Below are 16,731 nucleotides of genomic sequence, written 5' to 3' on the forward strand. Positions count from 1 at the left end.
TAGATACACACACCTTCCTCTTCTACCCCTGAGTCTGGCTACTCTACGATGATTCAGACTGATGTTCTTGTCATCAGCTCACACTACATGTGATGAAGACACCGCTATGCACCTCATTTCTGTGATTTTCAAGTCTCGCTTCCATGGACCATGTCAACATCAAGATCTCTTCAACACTGCAAAGCAAAAACCTAAGTCACCTCTGACTCACCTCTGCCCCTTCCTCAGCATATTCGATCCTGTGCTTTTCCTGCTGCAGGTTTCATCAAATCATTTCAAAACCCATTTTTTCTTTGCCATCACGTTACATATACCTTTCCTCTTCTCCCCGGATAACTGTATCTGTGCACACCTTCCCTGTTCTCACATGGCAGCCATGAGATCTTTTGTGTTTCTTCTAAGCTCCAGAAAACGTCATCCTGTGTTTCTCAGTCCCTGCTTCCCATCAGGCAGAGATCAAACCCTAGTCCTTGCCCTCCTCCAGGCTGTCTCACTTACCCCATGTGACTTTGCCCCAGCAATGTCCGCTCACCTTTACCTCACAGACTACTGTGTTCATTCTCATCTGAGAACACAGCTCCATAAATTTAAGGTATCATAGTGAACCAGCCTATCCAGCCATCCCTTGCCACTGAGAGCCCTACTAAATTCATCAGGAGGAAGATGATTCTTATCCATGTCCCTGTAGACCTGGGACAGCCATAGTTAACGATCCTTTGTTCCACCCTTAACTACATTTGTGATGCAAAGGTAGTATTAGACCACTTCTGTATTAGCATATTTTATGCTAAGGTCTGTTGATAGTCTATATAATCTTTAGCTCTGTTCTTGTATCATCTTAGAGGATAGGGGCCATGTCTGGTTCTCTCTGAACAGCCCTCATCCAGCACCACAGAGTTTCTTCTTTAGGAAGAACACCAATATTAAAGGACAATGCAAATGCATACCTAGCATCCCAATTGAATTACACAAAGGAACATGACTGAAATACAGTAACTCATAAAGACAACCTCCATGTGGTGAGGTATAAGACTTGGTCATTCAAATGCAAGCTTTTGTTTCTCAAAGCATAAAAGTATCACAAATATTTTGCTTGGATGCTTCTGCTTTTTTGCCCTTAACCTCATTACACGTTTTTTTCTTTTTCTTTCTTCCTTTTTTTTTTGGTGTTTCGTTGTTGTTGTTGCCTTTTTTTGTAGAACAGAAAACCCTGCTTAGCGTCTGGTTCACAGCCTTAATCACAGGGAGAAATGGCTGAGTTGGATGTAGGATGTCTTTCTGCTGGTTTTGAAGCCTGCACCTACATTTCTAGGGTTGGCTCCTGTGGTTGCTGGGCCACGTGAAGTTCCTTAGCTCTAGTGTTTCAGAAGTCCACACTCAAAGTCCCCCTGAGATAGATGACTCCTGTGGAATCTTGGAACAGTTATTTTTAACTTTTTTGGTCACAAACTCTTTTGAGAATCTAAGAAAAGATGCAATAACTCTCAAAAAATTAACAAATATAGATAGCCCAAATTTTTATATACAGTTTTAGGGGTCCACAGTCCATCTGAGGTCCGTGATAGAATGATAGGATAAGAACATCTGCGCGTGCCCTTTTTAGTTGCCCTGGGGTTCAGGTGGAGGATGGAGGGAGGAAGGGAAGGTTAGGAGAAAAAGGGCAAAGGAGGAAGAGGGAAAGAGAAGAGTTCTAGTGGGAAGGAGACGGAGAGAGGGGAAGCAGGAGGCAGAGGGAGAAAAAAGAAGAAAAACTCTAATAAATTAGGAAGGAGTTTCCACTTAACTGTGTGTCATCACTCTTTTTCCAGGCTTAGAAGCAATTGCAGAAGAACTGTATTTAATCTAAGTACAACTGGACAGGGAGAGCTGAATCATTGGTTTTCCCAGGTATAATGAAATATTAATTCCCCATCCATCACTGAACACAAGGACTCCTAGTTTTGCTTAAGCTATTATCCCCATACAGCAGACAAAGAATATTTAATTTAAGGTATACAGCTGTCTATACATGCTACATATTTATGTATTGCCTAAAAAAAACCATCCTTCTCCATCAGGGTGTTATCTGCTCTAACAGAGCACTTGGATTTGGGAGAAATACTCGTGGATTGATTCCCCCACCCCACGGATCGCCACCTTAAGGGGGATGCAAACTGGGGTTCACATGAATAAAATAATTATGTTCCCAAACATCTGCCCATCCACACAACTCAGAAAAATAGATCCAGACAAAGCTTTGCTGGGCAAGTTCCCCATCCACTCATCCACACTGCTTCACTCTGATTTCACACATCTTAAATGACTAGTATCCTCACAAAAAAGTTGGTGACCAAAAAAAGCCTCCTGAGTAGCTAGGACTACAGGCACCTGCCACCATGCCCAGCTAATTTCTTTTGTATTTTTATTAGAGACAGGGTTTCACCATGTTAGCCAGGATGGTCTCAATCTCCTGACCTCATGATCCGCCCATCTTGGCCTCCCAAAGTGTATCCCGTGTTTGCTGTCTCAGAAAAGTGCTTTTGCTGGCCTAGGAAAGTGACTTTTACTCAGGGAAGACATTGGTACTTCAAAAAAGATGAGCTGTGGATCAGAAACCCTTTGTAAAATACATCTGACCCACCGTGCCTGTTCTCAGCAAATTACCAGCATGGCCTGTCACAGCCTAAGGGCTATAAAGAAAACAAAGCCCCAGCTGGGGGAACTGAATGGTGAATGCTTTGGCCTCACAATAAAAGGCCATCTCATGCCATTTAGAATGGCGATCATTAAAAAGTCAGGAAACAACAGATGCTGGTGAGGATGCAGAGAAACGGGAACACTTTTACACTGTTGGTGGGAGTGTAAATTAGTTCAACCATTGTGGAAGATAGTGTGGCGATTCCTCAAGGATCTAAAACCAGAAATACCATTTGACCTGCAATCCCATTAGTGGGTATGTACCCACAGGATTATAAATCATTCTACTATAAAGACACATGCACATGTATGTTTACTGCAGCACTATTTACAATAGCAAAGACTTGGAACCAACCCAAATGCCTATCAATGCTAGATTGGATAAAGAAAACGTAACACATATACACCACAGAATACTACACAGCCATAAAAAAGAATGAGTTCATGTCCTTTGCAGGGACATGGATGACGTTGAAAACCATCATCCTCAGCAAACTAACACAGGAACAGAACAGGAACCAGATGTTCTCACTCATAAGTGGGAGTTGAACAATGAGAACACATGGACACAGGGAGGGGAACATCACACACCAGACCCTGTCGGGGGGTGGGGAGCAAGGGGAGGGACAGCATTAGCACAGATCCCTAGAGGATGGGTTGATAGGTGCAGCCATCTTCAAAAGATGCTGCCATACGTACAGTGGTATAAGAACAAGAGGTCAACACTAACATCAAGAAGGTCAAGTTAGTGAGTATTCCTCACCATGTCATCCTCCTGTAAAGAAGAAGGCATATGCTGGACTGGCAGTAGGAAATGTAGTTTTAAAAATTTACAGTACTAAAATAGCTGGTTATCCCTCTAAGAAAACAAAACATAGAAAATTAAATTTAAAGCTGGGCATGGTGGCTCATGCCTGTAATCCCAGTACTTGGGGAGGCTGTGGAGGAAAAATCACTTTAGCCCAGGAGTTTGAAACCAGCCTGGGCAACATAGTGAGACCCCCATTTCTACAAAAAAATAAAAAATAAAAAAATTAGCCATGTGTGGTGGCACATGCCTGTAGCCCCAGCTACTTGGGAGGCTGAGGCTGAATGACTACATGAGAGCCCGGGAGGTCAAGGCTACAGTGAACTGAGATCATACCACTGCACTCTAGCCTGGATGACAGAGTAAGACCCTGTGTAAAAAAGAAAGAAGGAAAGAAGGAAGAGAGGAAGGAAGGAAAGTGAGGAAGGAGAGAAAATAAATAAAGAAAGAAGGGAGGGAAAGGAAAGGAGAGGAGAGGAGAGGAGAGGAGAGGAAAGGAAAGGAAAGGAAAGGAAAGGAAGAAGGAAGGAAGGGTGGGAGGGGAAGGGAGACAGGGAGGGAGCGAGGGGGAGGGAAGGAGGAACGGAGAGAGAAAAAGAAGAAGAAAGAAAAGAAAAGAAGGAAGGGAGGAAGGGAAGGGAGGCAGGGAGGGAGGAAGAGGGAGGCAAGGAGGAAGGGACAGAGAAAAAGAAGAAGAAAGAAAAGAAGAGAAGAAAATTACACTTAAAAGATATATATATATGCCTTGGAGAGTTTGGAACGAGATACAGTTTTTACCAATTATGGGCTGTAGAGTAATGGTGAAAACATCTTAATATCTCCAAGGTCAGAAAAACTAGACCTTCAACAAATACCACACTCATGGCATTGATGATGGGCATGAAAGGGTAACCAACAAGAAAGTCTAGGAATGTCCACTAAGATCTGGGGTGGGGGACATGGGGTCAATAGAACATGATGGAAGTGGGTTAGAAGGATGCCCAAGAAGCTTCTATAGAGGAATGGTTCTTTTTCATAAAAAAAAAAAAAAAAGGCATGACCCCTTGAAACAATGGACTTACTGTACTGGCAGGAACGACCAGCCAGATAGGCCGGGCTGATTTGCAAAAAGCTGTTCTGCTGCTGAAGCCACAGGACGAGAGAGTAATGACTATCCTTCAGCTACGGCAAGTCCCCAGGGGACCTGAGCAGTGTAGAGAAATGGGTCCTGTGCCTCTTTGCTTTTCCCCACAGCCCAAGCACAAGGCCTTACACACTGTAGGTATCTCACTAACAAGGGTGCTGACACCCTCTTTAAGATAATACACACTCAGCACCCTCAAGAGCTCAGAACCAAAGGGGCTAAGGTCTAGGTCTTCCTCCTCCTCTGAGTTTACCGTCATTGAAGCTGTCACTGGTGGTAACGTGGGTGAAGGGCGACTGGGCCCGAGGCTCCTCGCACAGGGAGTAGCTGTGCTCAGCCTGGATGAGAGGCGCCGGGGACGTCGGGGAAGGTTCCACCTCCATTGACACACTCTTCTCTGAGAGGAAAGGGTCATTCAGGAGCTGACCCAAGACGTTCTGGGAAAACTCATCCAGAAGTTCTGAGAAGTGCTACAAGAAACAAAGGAGGAAGAACTCAGTTTCTCTTAACCATGATGCGATAGTTACCCTACACACATATTCTAAGGCAAATTACCTCGTCCATGCTCGATATGAAGTCCCCTCTACACACACAATGTCCAGTTAGCACATGCTGTGTAGCAAACCACCCCAATGTTTAGTGGCTGAAGGTAACCATAATATTAATATATTACTTCTCACTCCTCAGTGGGTTAGGCTGGATGGGTGAGCTGATTTCATCTGGGTTCCCTGACACAGCACATTAGTGGGAAGGCTGGCTGCGAATGCGCTGGGCTGGGACCCCTGGACACCTGGGCCTCTTTCTCAAAAGGGAAGATCAGGCTGGACTTCCTCCCATGATGGCAGAAATCTTCCATGAGGGAGAAAAACCAAAGCTGAGTGGCCCCAGACATCACATACCATTACACCCTCCACATTCTTTTGGTCAAGGCAAGGGACAAGGCCAGCTCACGCCCATGGGGCAGGAAAACAGACTCCGCTGCTTGATGAGAGGAATGGCAGAGTCACAATGCAGATGAGTGTGGACGGTGCGGGGGGCATGATTCACTGGGGGTCCTTGCTGTCATGACCTACCACATTTTGCACTGATAATATTAATATGTTTAAATAAGCAATCCTCTATTTCTATAGCAGGAAGGTGCAGTTTACACTAAGGTGCCATGCCCAAAAATATTAGAGGTGGCTTCTCTCTAGTCTCCCCATGGCCTGGACTTTGTTCCTCTCTGGTTTTTCCTTAATATCCTCCCATCCTTCATCTCTAATACCATGAACTTTCCAGTCCCCATCATGCTTTGGACATAATATAGAACTAGCCCATATAAATTCCCTGGGATTCCCATACCCGCTGTAACACTGTCCCACTCTAAAGGAGCTGCAGTCCCGTCCACTCTCCCTCCTTGATGGGTCTATATTCATGGTATGAGGATCTTCCGAGCAGGGTTTCTCAACCTTGGCACTAATAACATTTTGGACTGGATTATTCGTTGTGAAGGGCAGGAGTGGGCATTGTTTTGTGCACTGCAGGATATTTAGTAGCATTCTCAGTCTCCACCCACTAGATGCCAGTAGCACTCCCCCAGTTGTGAAATCAAAAATATTTCCAGACACTGCCCAAATGTCTGTAGGTGAAAAAGTCACCCCTGGTTTAGAATCATTGCTATTGACTATATTAGAAATAATAATAACAACATAAAATAGGGCCAGGTGTGGTGGCTCATGCCTGTAATCCCAGCACTTTGGGAGGCCAAGGTGGGCAGATCACAAGGTCAGGAGTTTGAGTCCAGCCTGGCCAACATAGTGAAACCCCGTCTCTACTAAATATACAAAAAAAGAAATAGCTGGGCGTGGTGGCAGCTGCCTGTAATCCCAGCTACTAGGGAGGCTGAGGCAGGAGAATGGCGAGAACCCGGGAGGTGGAGCTTGCAGCGAGCCGAGATCGCGCCACTGCACTCCAGCCTGGGCGACAGAGCGAGACTCAGTCTCAAAAAAAATAAAAATAAAAAAATAAAGAAGCAAAGTGAACAGCAGAGAGAAGGCCCCTGCAGGCTAGGTCCCTAAAGAGTCAGAACAGTGAAATTCACTGACATCACAAACACGGGACATGGCATTTCATCAGGACAGAATGCAGGGAAGCTACAGGACTTGGGTATGTCCTAATAGTCATGATTGTCTATGAGAACAAGAGAGAGGATCAGGGAGAGAGGTGTCTGAGTACAAATACATTTCAAACTGGAAGGTCCTTAGGAGTATTTGAGGCCACTTGCCAACTGCCTGTATCACGATTACCAGGGAAATTTGGGTTAGTCATTTCATAATGAAATATTTTAAGCATTCAGAAAGATTATACATATTATGAACAATTATGTAGTCATTCCTTTAAAAAAAAAAAAACAACAAAAAACTGGGCAGGGCTAGGTGGCTCATGCCTGTAATCTCAGTACTTTGGGAGGCTGAGGCAAGAGGATCACTTGAGCCCAGGAATTTGAAACCAGCCTGGGCAACATAATGAGACACAGTCTTTACAAAAAAATACAAAAATTAGCCAGGCATGGTGGTGCATGCCTGTAGTCCTCACTACTCGAGAGGGTGAGGCAGGAAGATTCCTTGAGACCAGTAGGTCAAGACTGTAGTGAACCATGATTGTACCACTGCACTCCAGCCCAGGCGATGGAGTGAGAACCTGTCTTTAAAGAAAAGGCCAGGCATGGTGGCTCATGCCTGTAATCCCAGTACATTGGGAGGCCGAGACGGGCGGATTGCGAGGTCAGGAGATTGAGACCATCCTGGCTAACATGGTGAAACCCCATCTCTGCTAAAAATACAAAAAATTAGCTGGGTGTGGTGGCAGGCGCCTGTAGTCCCCAGATACTCAGGAGGCCGAGGCAGGAGAATGGCGTGAACCCAGGAGGCGGAGCTTGCAGTGAGCCAAGATCACACCACTGCACTCCAGCCTGGGTGACAGAGCAAGACTCCGTCTCAAAAAAAAAAAAAAAAAAAAAAAAAAATTGGCCAGGCTTGCTTGGTGGCTCCTGCCGGTAATCCCAGCACTTTGGGAGGCCAAGGAAGGCGGATCGCCTGAGGTCAGGAGTTTGAGGCTGGCCTGGCCAACATGGTGAAACTCCATCTCTACTAAAAATACAAAAATTAGCCGGTGGTGCACACCTATAGTCCGAGCTACTCAGGAGGCTGAGGCAGGAGAATCACTTGAACCTAGAAGGCAGAGGTTGCAGTGAGCCGAGATCACACCACTGCACTCCAGCCTAGGTAACAGAGTGAGACTCTGTCTTAAAAATAAATAAATACAATTTTTAAAAATTTAAATACAAAATTTAAAAATCTTATTTTTACATGTTTGCTGCTGTAATCTTTTTTTTTGCTTTTTCTTTTTCTCAAAAAATAAAACATGAAGGACTGTTAAAGCTCCCATTATTCCCTTCATCGGTCTCAAAGTTAACCATTAGCCAGACTTAGTGTTTATCTTTCCCATCCAGGTCTTTATCCTTTTACTACATATGCATGTATCTGTTATACATAGGCTTCTTTAAAACGTTAAGTAAATGGTACCATATCTCATATATCCTCTGCAATTTTCTTTTATTGAAAAAAATTTTTTAGATTTATTTATGTCTATACATGTAGCCCTATTTCATTGATTTAAACATCTGAATTCTACTCCATTGTATTTATCCATTTCCTCTTGAGGAACTCTTACATTTTCTTTACTATATGTAATATTGCAAAAAATATTCCTTAACATGAAAGGAACTTTCAAAAACACAAAAGTTTTGCTTTCAGAATGTGGTTTAAAGGCATAAATAAATAAAAACATACAAATTTGATGAGCCACCCTCATAGACTTTGACTTAGTAGGTTAAAAACATCTATATTAAAACTACCACCTAGGCCAGGTGCGGTGGCTTACACCTGTAATTCCCACACTTTGGGGGGTAGAGGTAGGCAAACGGCTTGAGCCTAGGAGTTCAAGGTCAGCCTGGACAACATGGCAAGACCCCATCTCTACAAAAAATAACAACAACAACAAAACTCACAACACCAGTCCTTCTATGGTCACCTCAGTTTCTCAATCACTGGCTCCTTTTCCACTCAACACTCCTCTCCCTACGCCACTTTACAGTTAAGTCCCTAGAAGCTTACAAAGATCCTAGAAGTTCAAATATGCCCAAGGTAAGAGGAAGATTCAAGGATTTTGCAGCTACTGTGTGTTAAACTTCAGATAGACACTGGAGATACAAAATAATAAATAAGAAACTAGAAAATGCCCATGCCCTACCAGAGTTTACCACTTAGGTCAATGCTCAAAGTTTTATGTGCAGGTGAATTACCTGGGGCTCCTAAGCCATCGCTTCTGATTCACAGGTCTAAGCAGGCCCAAGATTCTGCATTTTTAATCAGCTCCCAGGTAAAGCTGTGACTCCACAGACCACACTCTGGGCAGCAAGGCGCAGAGCAGTGGCAAGGCTAAGATTAGAACCAGACTTCCTGATTATACAACAATCTAAGTCAGCATTTGATTGCCTAACTAGCTCCCCAAGGACAAATTTCCTGGTTGCCTGATGGTGACTACTCTGCAACTGTTTGACAGAGATCCTTTCAAGACAAAACTAAGTTAACAAAAAGAGAAATAAATAACCGAATGCAACATGCAAATGCAAGAGGTAAACCCACAGTCCCTGTATTTCCAAGCTACAGTTTTGTTCCCTGAACTACAAGGTCAAGTCCCGATCTGCTGTGCTGGCCACTAAAGCTCTGGAATCCCATTCTATCCCGAGGCAAGGCTCTCTTTGATTGGCCAGGCTTTCCCATGGAAGTTGCCCAGGTTGGCCCGCTCTGCTGACACTCTGTTTTCTTTCTTCTGAGCAGCACTAATGAATGTTTTCATGAACATCCCCTGGATAACCAATAATAAATGTTCTCTAACTCTGCTAACTTTCCCTGAACTCCCCCCACTTTGGATTTTGCAGTAATTCTCATATTACAAACCATTTAGCCCTAATGATAGACAGTTTTGAAGCGTTCGCAGTTGTTATCAAGTGTATCATAACCTCCCCTCTGGAAAAGGATCCTCCTCAGAAGCCTAACTATGCCTAAACACCCACCCACACCCAGGAATTTAGCAAAGTGGTGAGCTCTCAGTAGGCTCAGGGAGATCCTTGTGATGGAAAAGAAACCGGTTCCAACCACATGCTATGACTCAGCCCAGCAAATTAGCTCCAGCTGGGTCTCCTTAGCAGTGGTGGGCTCCAAGACTCAACAGACAGGTCAACATCCCATTGCTGGTGCCAGGATCAGGCCAGAGTGGGCCCGTCTTTAATGCCAGCCAGTTGGAGAGGGGCCTTATGGTCCTGAAGGCCAAAAACCAGAGAGAGGAGCAAAGTGAGCCTCAAAGAGGAAGCCTTTCTGGATCCTGCAAACGCTTTAGCAAAGTACTACTCATGTGAACCCAAGGGTTATGGGATTTTAGTTTAATTCCTTCAAAACGCAATGGCATAACAACATTTTACCATTCTGTCTAATATTTGAATCAAACCTTATGGGTTTACAAAGTAATTTCATAGCCTTTTCCTCACTCAATACTCATGACAATCCTGTAAATTGGCTTTTAGTCCATTGTCCAAGATCTCTGTCCCCAACTGAGAGACCTTGAACTAGGGTACTCTTATTTCAAATTCACTGAATTTTTTCCTTCTTGTTTATCCTAGGAAAGAGGTATTTGAGCCTCACAATCCAACTGTATGGAGAGGTTGTAACAAGTGTAAAACCATCATGGTGATGATCATGGATGATGATGTTGACAGGATTAGGTGCTAGACTTGTCTGATGGACTAAGTACTTGACATATTAGATTTTCAGAAAATGAGCTGGGTGTTTTCCTAATATAAGGTAAACATGTCCCCATTTACAGATGAGAAAACTGGGGCTCAGGATACTTAGCTATTTTGCCCTGAGATGCACAGCTGATGAAAGGTGAAACTGACATTCCATCCCATGTTCAGCCAGTTCCAAATCCCAGGCACTTTCTACTATAGCATGCTGCCTCATTTGCATCAGCCTCTAAAGCTAGATAAAGAGAGGCTCGCAGACGGTCATCCACTATGAACACACGGTCTCCTGCACTAAACCTGTAGAAACATGCCAAGAGTTTGTTAGAAGGACAGGCTCCTGGTATCACTTGCTGTGATACATCAGCAATAAGGATGGAGATAGTTATTCGGACTTAAAGGATATTTCTGCCAAAGGGTTCAGGTAACATCACAGAATCTCAGAGTTGAAAGAAATCTCCTAAAAGGATCGAACCCCTGCCTCACAACATAAATGTTCTTCACCCAGTTCAGAGAATATACATGGCAACTTCCCTTAAAAATTGTGTCAAGTTTTATCTGCCCCATTTGTGTCAGGTTTTATCTTCCCATTATCTAAAGAGTCTGCATTAAACATCCTCCAACTATCCCAGAAAGTTTTGTCTCCCTTTATTCTTATAAACACAACACCTTCATTCCATTCCTAATGGTCAGTGTATGGCATTGTGGCAATAGAGCTTTGGAGTCAGTCAGCCCTGAATTTGAACCCTGGCTGTGCAAGCCTGAGCAAGATATTTCCATACTCCAAACCTTGGTTTATGAAGTTAACAATAATGCCGGTAAAGTGAAGTTGACAATAGTTCCGGCCTTGTGTCATGAGAATTAAACTAAATAATGCATGTAATACACCTAACACTCCACTGCATAGCAATCTTTAAAAAAGCTCCTTTGAAAAACTAGCATAATTAAAACAATAAAATGTTGGCATTTTCTACTTGTACACCAGCTTCTTGCATTGTTCTTCCTAGAATATGCTTTCATTTTCATCTTTACCAATCAGTAAGCTACCTAAGACAGAACAAATGTACTTCTTTTAGAAAGTCATCCCTAGACAGATACACCTTGAATTGATCTTTCATTTCGCTAAACAAGTAAAGTCCTTTAAATATCTCTTAATTTGACACATTTTTTCCTTTTCTTTGATGTTCCTTTCATTGCCAAGTTACTTAAATATCTTATCAGTAGGCCTTCCAAACTCTATGGTCCAGATATAAACCGTTTACCCACCCCTCTCTCTGGACCTAGCCCAGATCAGAGATCATAGATCGTAGATAGTTGCTGCATTCAACAACTATCTCATCTGGATCTACTATCATTCTATAACATCTTAACGAAATAGAAGATAAATCCAAATTAGGGCTAGATCTCCCAACAGTTAAAAATAAGTGTCTTCAAACATTTAAAATGTATATCCAAATTTGAAAATCAGATAAATTAGGAGAAATTTTTACCCTTACAAGAATTACTTATTTTATAAAAAATTACCTTGGCTCTGAAGCATTTACGCTTTGAGTTTTCGGGTCACTAATGAACTGCCAAAGTAGCTTGCAAGGATGGAGTGGTTTATGATCTGGGTCACCTCCTGCTGCTAACAACTGCCCTAAGATCTGAGGTCACGAGGGTGAGGAAAGGGGAACAAGGTGGGAGGAAAAGGAAGGATTCATGATTCTTTAGTTCAAATAACTGGCTACGTAAAGCTACCAACCTGTCTTCCATACAGCACTCTCCACTGAGGTTCACCCACTCAACAAATACAGTGGGAGCATGGGCAGAAAGATGAATAAAGGTCTTATAAAGAGAGAATTGTCCCAAGCTGCAAAATGAGTTATCCAGAATGTATGTTCCAGAGAACTTGTAGAGCGTGTTCTAAAGCAGTTTTGCCATCCCATAGTCAGCCCAACAGGCCTCTTCTGTGCACAGGCTAACAGAACAGCGCTGCACCGGACCAGTTAGGGACAGGAGTTCTAGTCCCAGCCTTGCACTTCCCTGGTGGTCACTCTGCCTCTTCTAGATTCAGTTTCCTTATCTGTAAACCTCTGTGTGTGTGTGTGTGTGTGTGTGTGTGTGTGTGTGAGTGTGTGAGTGTATGGGTACTGGGGTTTTAAACCCGCTCAGTAGTTTGTCATCTTTTCTCACCTTTTTTAAATTTCTTGGACCCTTTTGGGAATCTAATGAATGCTCCTGCCTGAGAATCTAATGTTCCTTTTGGGAATCTAATGACAGTCCTGCCTGAGAAATGCTCACAGTCACATATACACAAACACAGCCCAGTATTTCAGGAGGTTGACCCGCCCCTGAAGTCTGTCTGCAGACAGCAGGGGGATTCCATGGATCCCGGGTTAAACCCTGCCAGCAGCGAAAGCAGTAATAACAGAGGGATATTTATAGGTCATGGCTAACAACCTATTCAGCTCTACTACCCTATCATTTTCTAAAATGTTGCAGGCAACATAAAATGGAGCTACAAAGGTTTTTCAACTTGGGAAAAGGAGGACGGAGAACACCCTCTTTCTGCCTCACGGGTTTGTTTAGATTTGCCCCTGTAACACCTGCCCAGGGGCAGTGAAGCAGGTAGGCACGGCAGGTAATAGGATTCAGAAAGCAGAAGCTGGGCTGGCAGCAAGAGGCCCAAGGCCTGCCTGGGCTCCGTCTGAGCTCCCCAAGCATGCAATTCCCAGCCCTGCCCCCTGGGAAACAGGGATGCTTTGCAGCCAGTCTCTGGCTGAAAAGACAGTTCTCAGGCAGGCAGAAGAAGCCTTGTACTTAAAAATCGTGGCTAGGAGCCTTGCCTAGAGCACAGAATGCCTCCCAAAGACTGGAGCCATAGAAGTAGTGAGTGTGGCGGGAGCAAGCTGACCCTCTCCATAAATGATTCAGAGGACACACCTCAAATTCACATTAGAAACCAAGGCCCCCTTGCAGCAAAACACAGTTTGACTGTATTGCTCAGGCAGGGAGGAGCTGCCCTGGGCTCCTGGCATCCCCTAGGCCACCCTCCCTCCTCCCCTTGCAGGGAGAGAAGGGAACTGCCTTCAAAACCAGTGCACCATAGACCTGAGTGGCTCTCACACAAGTACCCTGCACACAACACACAGAAAAGGGCCAGATGCCAACCAGGAGTAAAAAGGTGACCTTGTCAAAGTCCCAAGAAAAAAAATGGCTCACAAGTCAAACCCCACGACAGTAAAATTTCAAGGATACCCAATTCTTTTCTAGTAGAAAAATGTAGGCATATTACATTATTTCTTTAAATTTTAAAAAATGGGGGCTGAGTTTGGAACTCTTTATTACACCAGAGGTTTGGAGGTTTGTGGCAGGGGTTATTTTAGGGAGGGTTGTTTTGTTCTGAAGTGATATTTCCTTTACCAAAATTTCACTAGCAGTAACAAAAGCTGTGTTAAATTTAAAGGGCCTTATTACAACAAGTAAATAAATAAATAAACACCTTGCTTGGTAGTATCCAGATGAATAAATGGAGTATGTGAAACAGATTAAGCAATAAAGGCATTGAGAGATGATATTTAAAGGAAACCTATTATAAATCCATTGGTAGGGTATATTGGTATAACATTGGTAGGGTATATTCGATATTTTGTAAAAGGAGTCATCCTGGGAGAAGAAGGAATAAATAAGTGGACTACAGATGATTTTTAGGGCAGTGAAACTCTGACACGGACATTATAATGGTGGAGACACGTTTTTATACATTTGTCCAAATCTACAGAATGTACATGAGAGTGAACCCTAATGTGAACTATGGACTTTGAGTGATAACAATGTGTCAATGTATCTACCATCATGTCTACCAATATGATGGTAGATGCTGACAATGGGGAGGCTATGAATGCGTGGGGCAGAGGGCATATGGGAAATCTTTGTACCTTCTGCTCGATTTTGCTCTGAACCTCAAACTGCTCTCAGAAATGGGAGTTTGTTTTTTGGGGACAGAGGATCACTCTGTTGCCTAGGCGGGGGATGCAGCAGTGTGATCTCGACTCACTGCCACCTCCGCCTACCGGGTTCAAGCGATTATCTTGCCTCAGCCTTCTGAGTAGCTGGGATTACAGGAGTGCGCCACCACACCCAGCTAATTTTGGTATTTTTAGTAGAGACAGGGTTTCACCATGTTGGTCAGGCTGGTCTTGAACTCCTGACCTTGTGATCTGCCCGCCTCGGCATCCCAAAGTACTGGGATTACAGGCATGAGCCACCGTGCCCGGCCAGAAATGGTTTATTTTTTAAAACTCATTCCTGATGTATATGTTATGTAAAAATGAATTTTTACATATGATATTTGCTTCAAGGGTCATGCACCACACTAATTCCTTTTAAACTACATAGTTGTTCATCATTAAAACAAGTAATGATCCACTTTCCCAAATGCATGCCAATCCTGAATGGCCTATAGCAGTTATTAGAATTTGATATGGAAAAAAAAATCCACTGTTTCATTTTAAGAGCATCTGCCCACAATACAAATAAATCAGTTAATGAGATGAAGGCAGAAATATCCCATAGGTGGCTCCTGATAACCAAGGAGAGCTGCAAGATTCAGAATTAGCCAGCACACAAAAATTCAATCTGCTTCCTTCTTGGCTTATTTACACATATAGCCGCAAATGCCCCCAAAATGCACTTCTTCATTCTTTCTGAACCCAAACTAGCCTCTAGCCTGGTAGGACCTGTCCTTCCAAGGCCCAAGAGTATCCAACAAGTACCAACACGAATAAAAATACTGCGAAGAAAATATAATAATAATGGCACCTTCCATGTTCAATGCATAGTATTTACATACAACAAAACACTTGCACACTGTGACTGTATGTGATCCTCACAAGATGGAGAATTATCCCGAGGGTGGAGACAGTGGGGCAGCCTGGAGTAGGGCAGGACTCCTTTTTGCTCTCCCCTTCCCAGGCACGTTCAGCATAGTCCCTGCTGTCTCCCAATCACTAACACAGAGAACTCGGAGCTCAGATTTCTAATTGTTCCCCAAAAATGCTTTTTAAATTGTAACTTGGGCCTGAGAAAAGGGCAGTCTCCTCATGTTAATGGAGGAAACCCTCAGGATCCTTTTAGAGCACGCAGAGCTGTTCCAGAAATACCCGTATCAGGTGGAGAAGTCCTCTGATTTGCTTCAAGAAACTCAAACCATCCCTGAGTCCTCTTGCCCCTTCCTTCTGCCGCAACAGACAGCTGAATCTCACCAACAAGTGAAAGACCATCAAAGCCATGATCAAGCCAACTGTTCAAGGCTGAGGCAGTATAGAACCTGTGATTCTGTTCTCATCATCTGTGGTGGGGAAGCCACGGAGACTGGGATGCTGAGAGCAGCTGCCATCAGGACCACCAATTCTTCCCTCCTCCTTTTCCCCACTTCTATCCCTGAGTCTAGACTCTACACCACACTCTTGGACGGGAGTGCTGGAGGCCCAGCAGGGCTTTTTGCCTGGTCTATCCCACATGCCAAGGCCAAAAAATATTTGCTTTTAACCCTCCCACACTTAAGAGCCTCCCACATAACTCAATCTATGTCCAAATTCCCCACAGTGAGAGTTTTTTTTTTTTTTTTTTTTTTTTTTTTGAGACGGAGTCTCGCTCTGTCACCCAGGCTGGAGTGCTGTGGCCGGATCTAAGCTCACTGCAAGCTCCGCCTCCCGGGTTCCCGCCATTCTCCTGCCTCAGCCTCCCGAGTAGCCGGGACTACAGGCGCCCGCCACCTCGCCCGGCTAGTTTTTTTTGGTATTTTTTAGTAGAGACGGGGTTTCACCGTGTTAGCCAGGATGGTCTCGATCTCCTGACCTCGTGATCCGCCCGTCTCGGCCTCCCAAAGTGCTGGGATTACAGGCTTGAGCCACCGCACCCGGCGTGAGAGTTAAAGTAGACTTAAATTTCTTACTACCCAGTTAAATTCTCTAGATACTCTTCCTAATTGATGTTCTATTCCTTGTCGATATCCCTCCTTCTGTCCCTTATCCTTCAATTTGCAGTTTTCAACCCTTTTACATGCTCATTATATAAGGAAATTTGGAGGGATTTTTGGTCAGACTGTTCTAATGAGGTTCTTGCCCTCTCTGTAGTCATAAGATTCTCCTCTCTGGTATCTTCCACTCTCTTAAACAGAAGCCATCCCCATTCCCTCTCCCACAGTATACACCTTCCATCTGCAACAATTCAGTCTTTACCTCGCCAGGGAACACCCAGGGCATCCCCTCATATCCTTCAGTGAAGGCACAAGCTAAGGTA

At 43.9% G+C, this 16,731-nt stretch overlaps 1 protein-coding gene across 4 annotated transcripts in view; it reads right to left on the reverse strand.

Moving 5' to 3' along the window:
- CREB3L2 (cAMP responsive element binding protein 3 like 2) overlaps positions 1-16,731 on the reverse strand; it is a 128,432-nt gene that overhangs the window by 49,445 nt on the left and 62,256 nt on the right. The window contains exons 1-2 of one of the 4 annotated variants that reach the window (XM_065542621.2): positions 8,950-9,068; positions 4,861-5,077 (exon numbers count right to left, since the gene is read on the reverse strand). The exons of 1 other annotated variant lie outside the window; for it this stretch is intronic. In XM_065542621.2, coding sequence (XP_065398693.1) covers positions 4,861-4,990 — 130 coding nt within the window. In that variant the 5' untranslated portion in view covers positions 4,991-5,077; positions 8,950-9,068. Of the gene's footprint in view, positions 1-4,545; positions 5,078-8,949; positions 9,069-16,731 lie in introns of those variants that run through there. 2 more of the 4 variants (XM_005550880.5, XM_074036064.1) reach the window with 2 other exon arrangements.

This window comes from Macaca fascicularis, chromosome 3, assembly GCF_037993035.2.
Source record: "Macaca fascicularis isolate 582-1 chromosome 3, T2T-MFA8v1.1".
Taxonomy (NCBI): domain Eukaryota; kingdom Metazoa; phylum Chordata; class Mammalia; order Primates; family Cercopithecidae; genus Macaca; species Macaca fascicularis.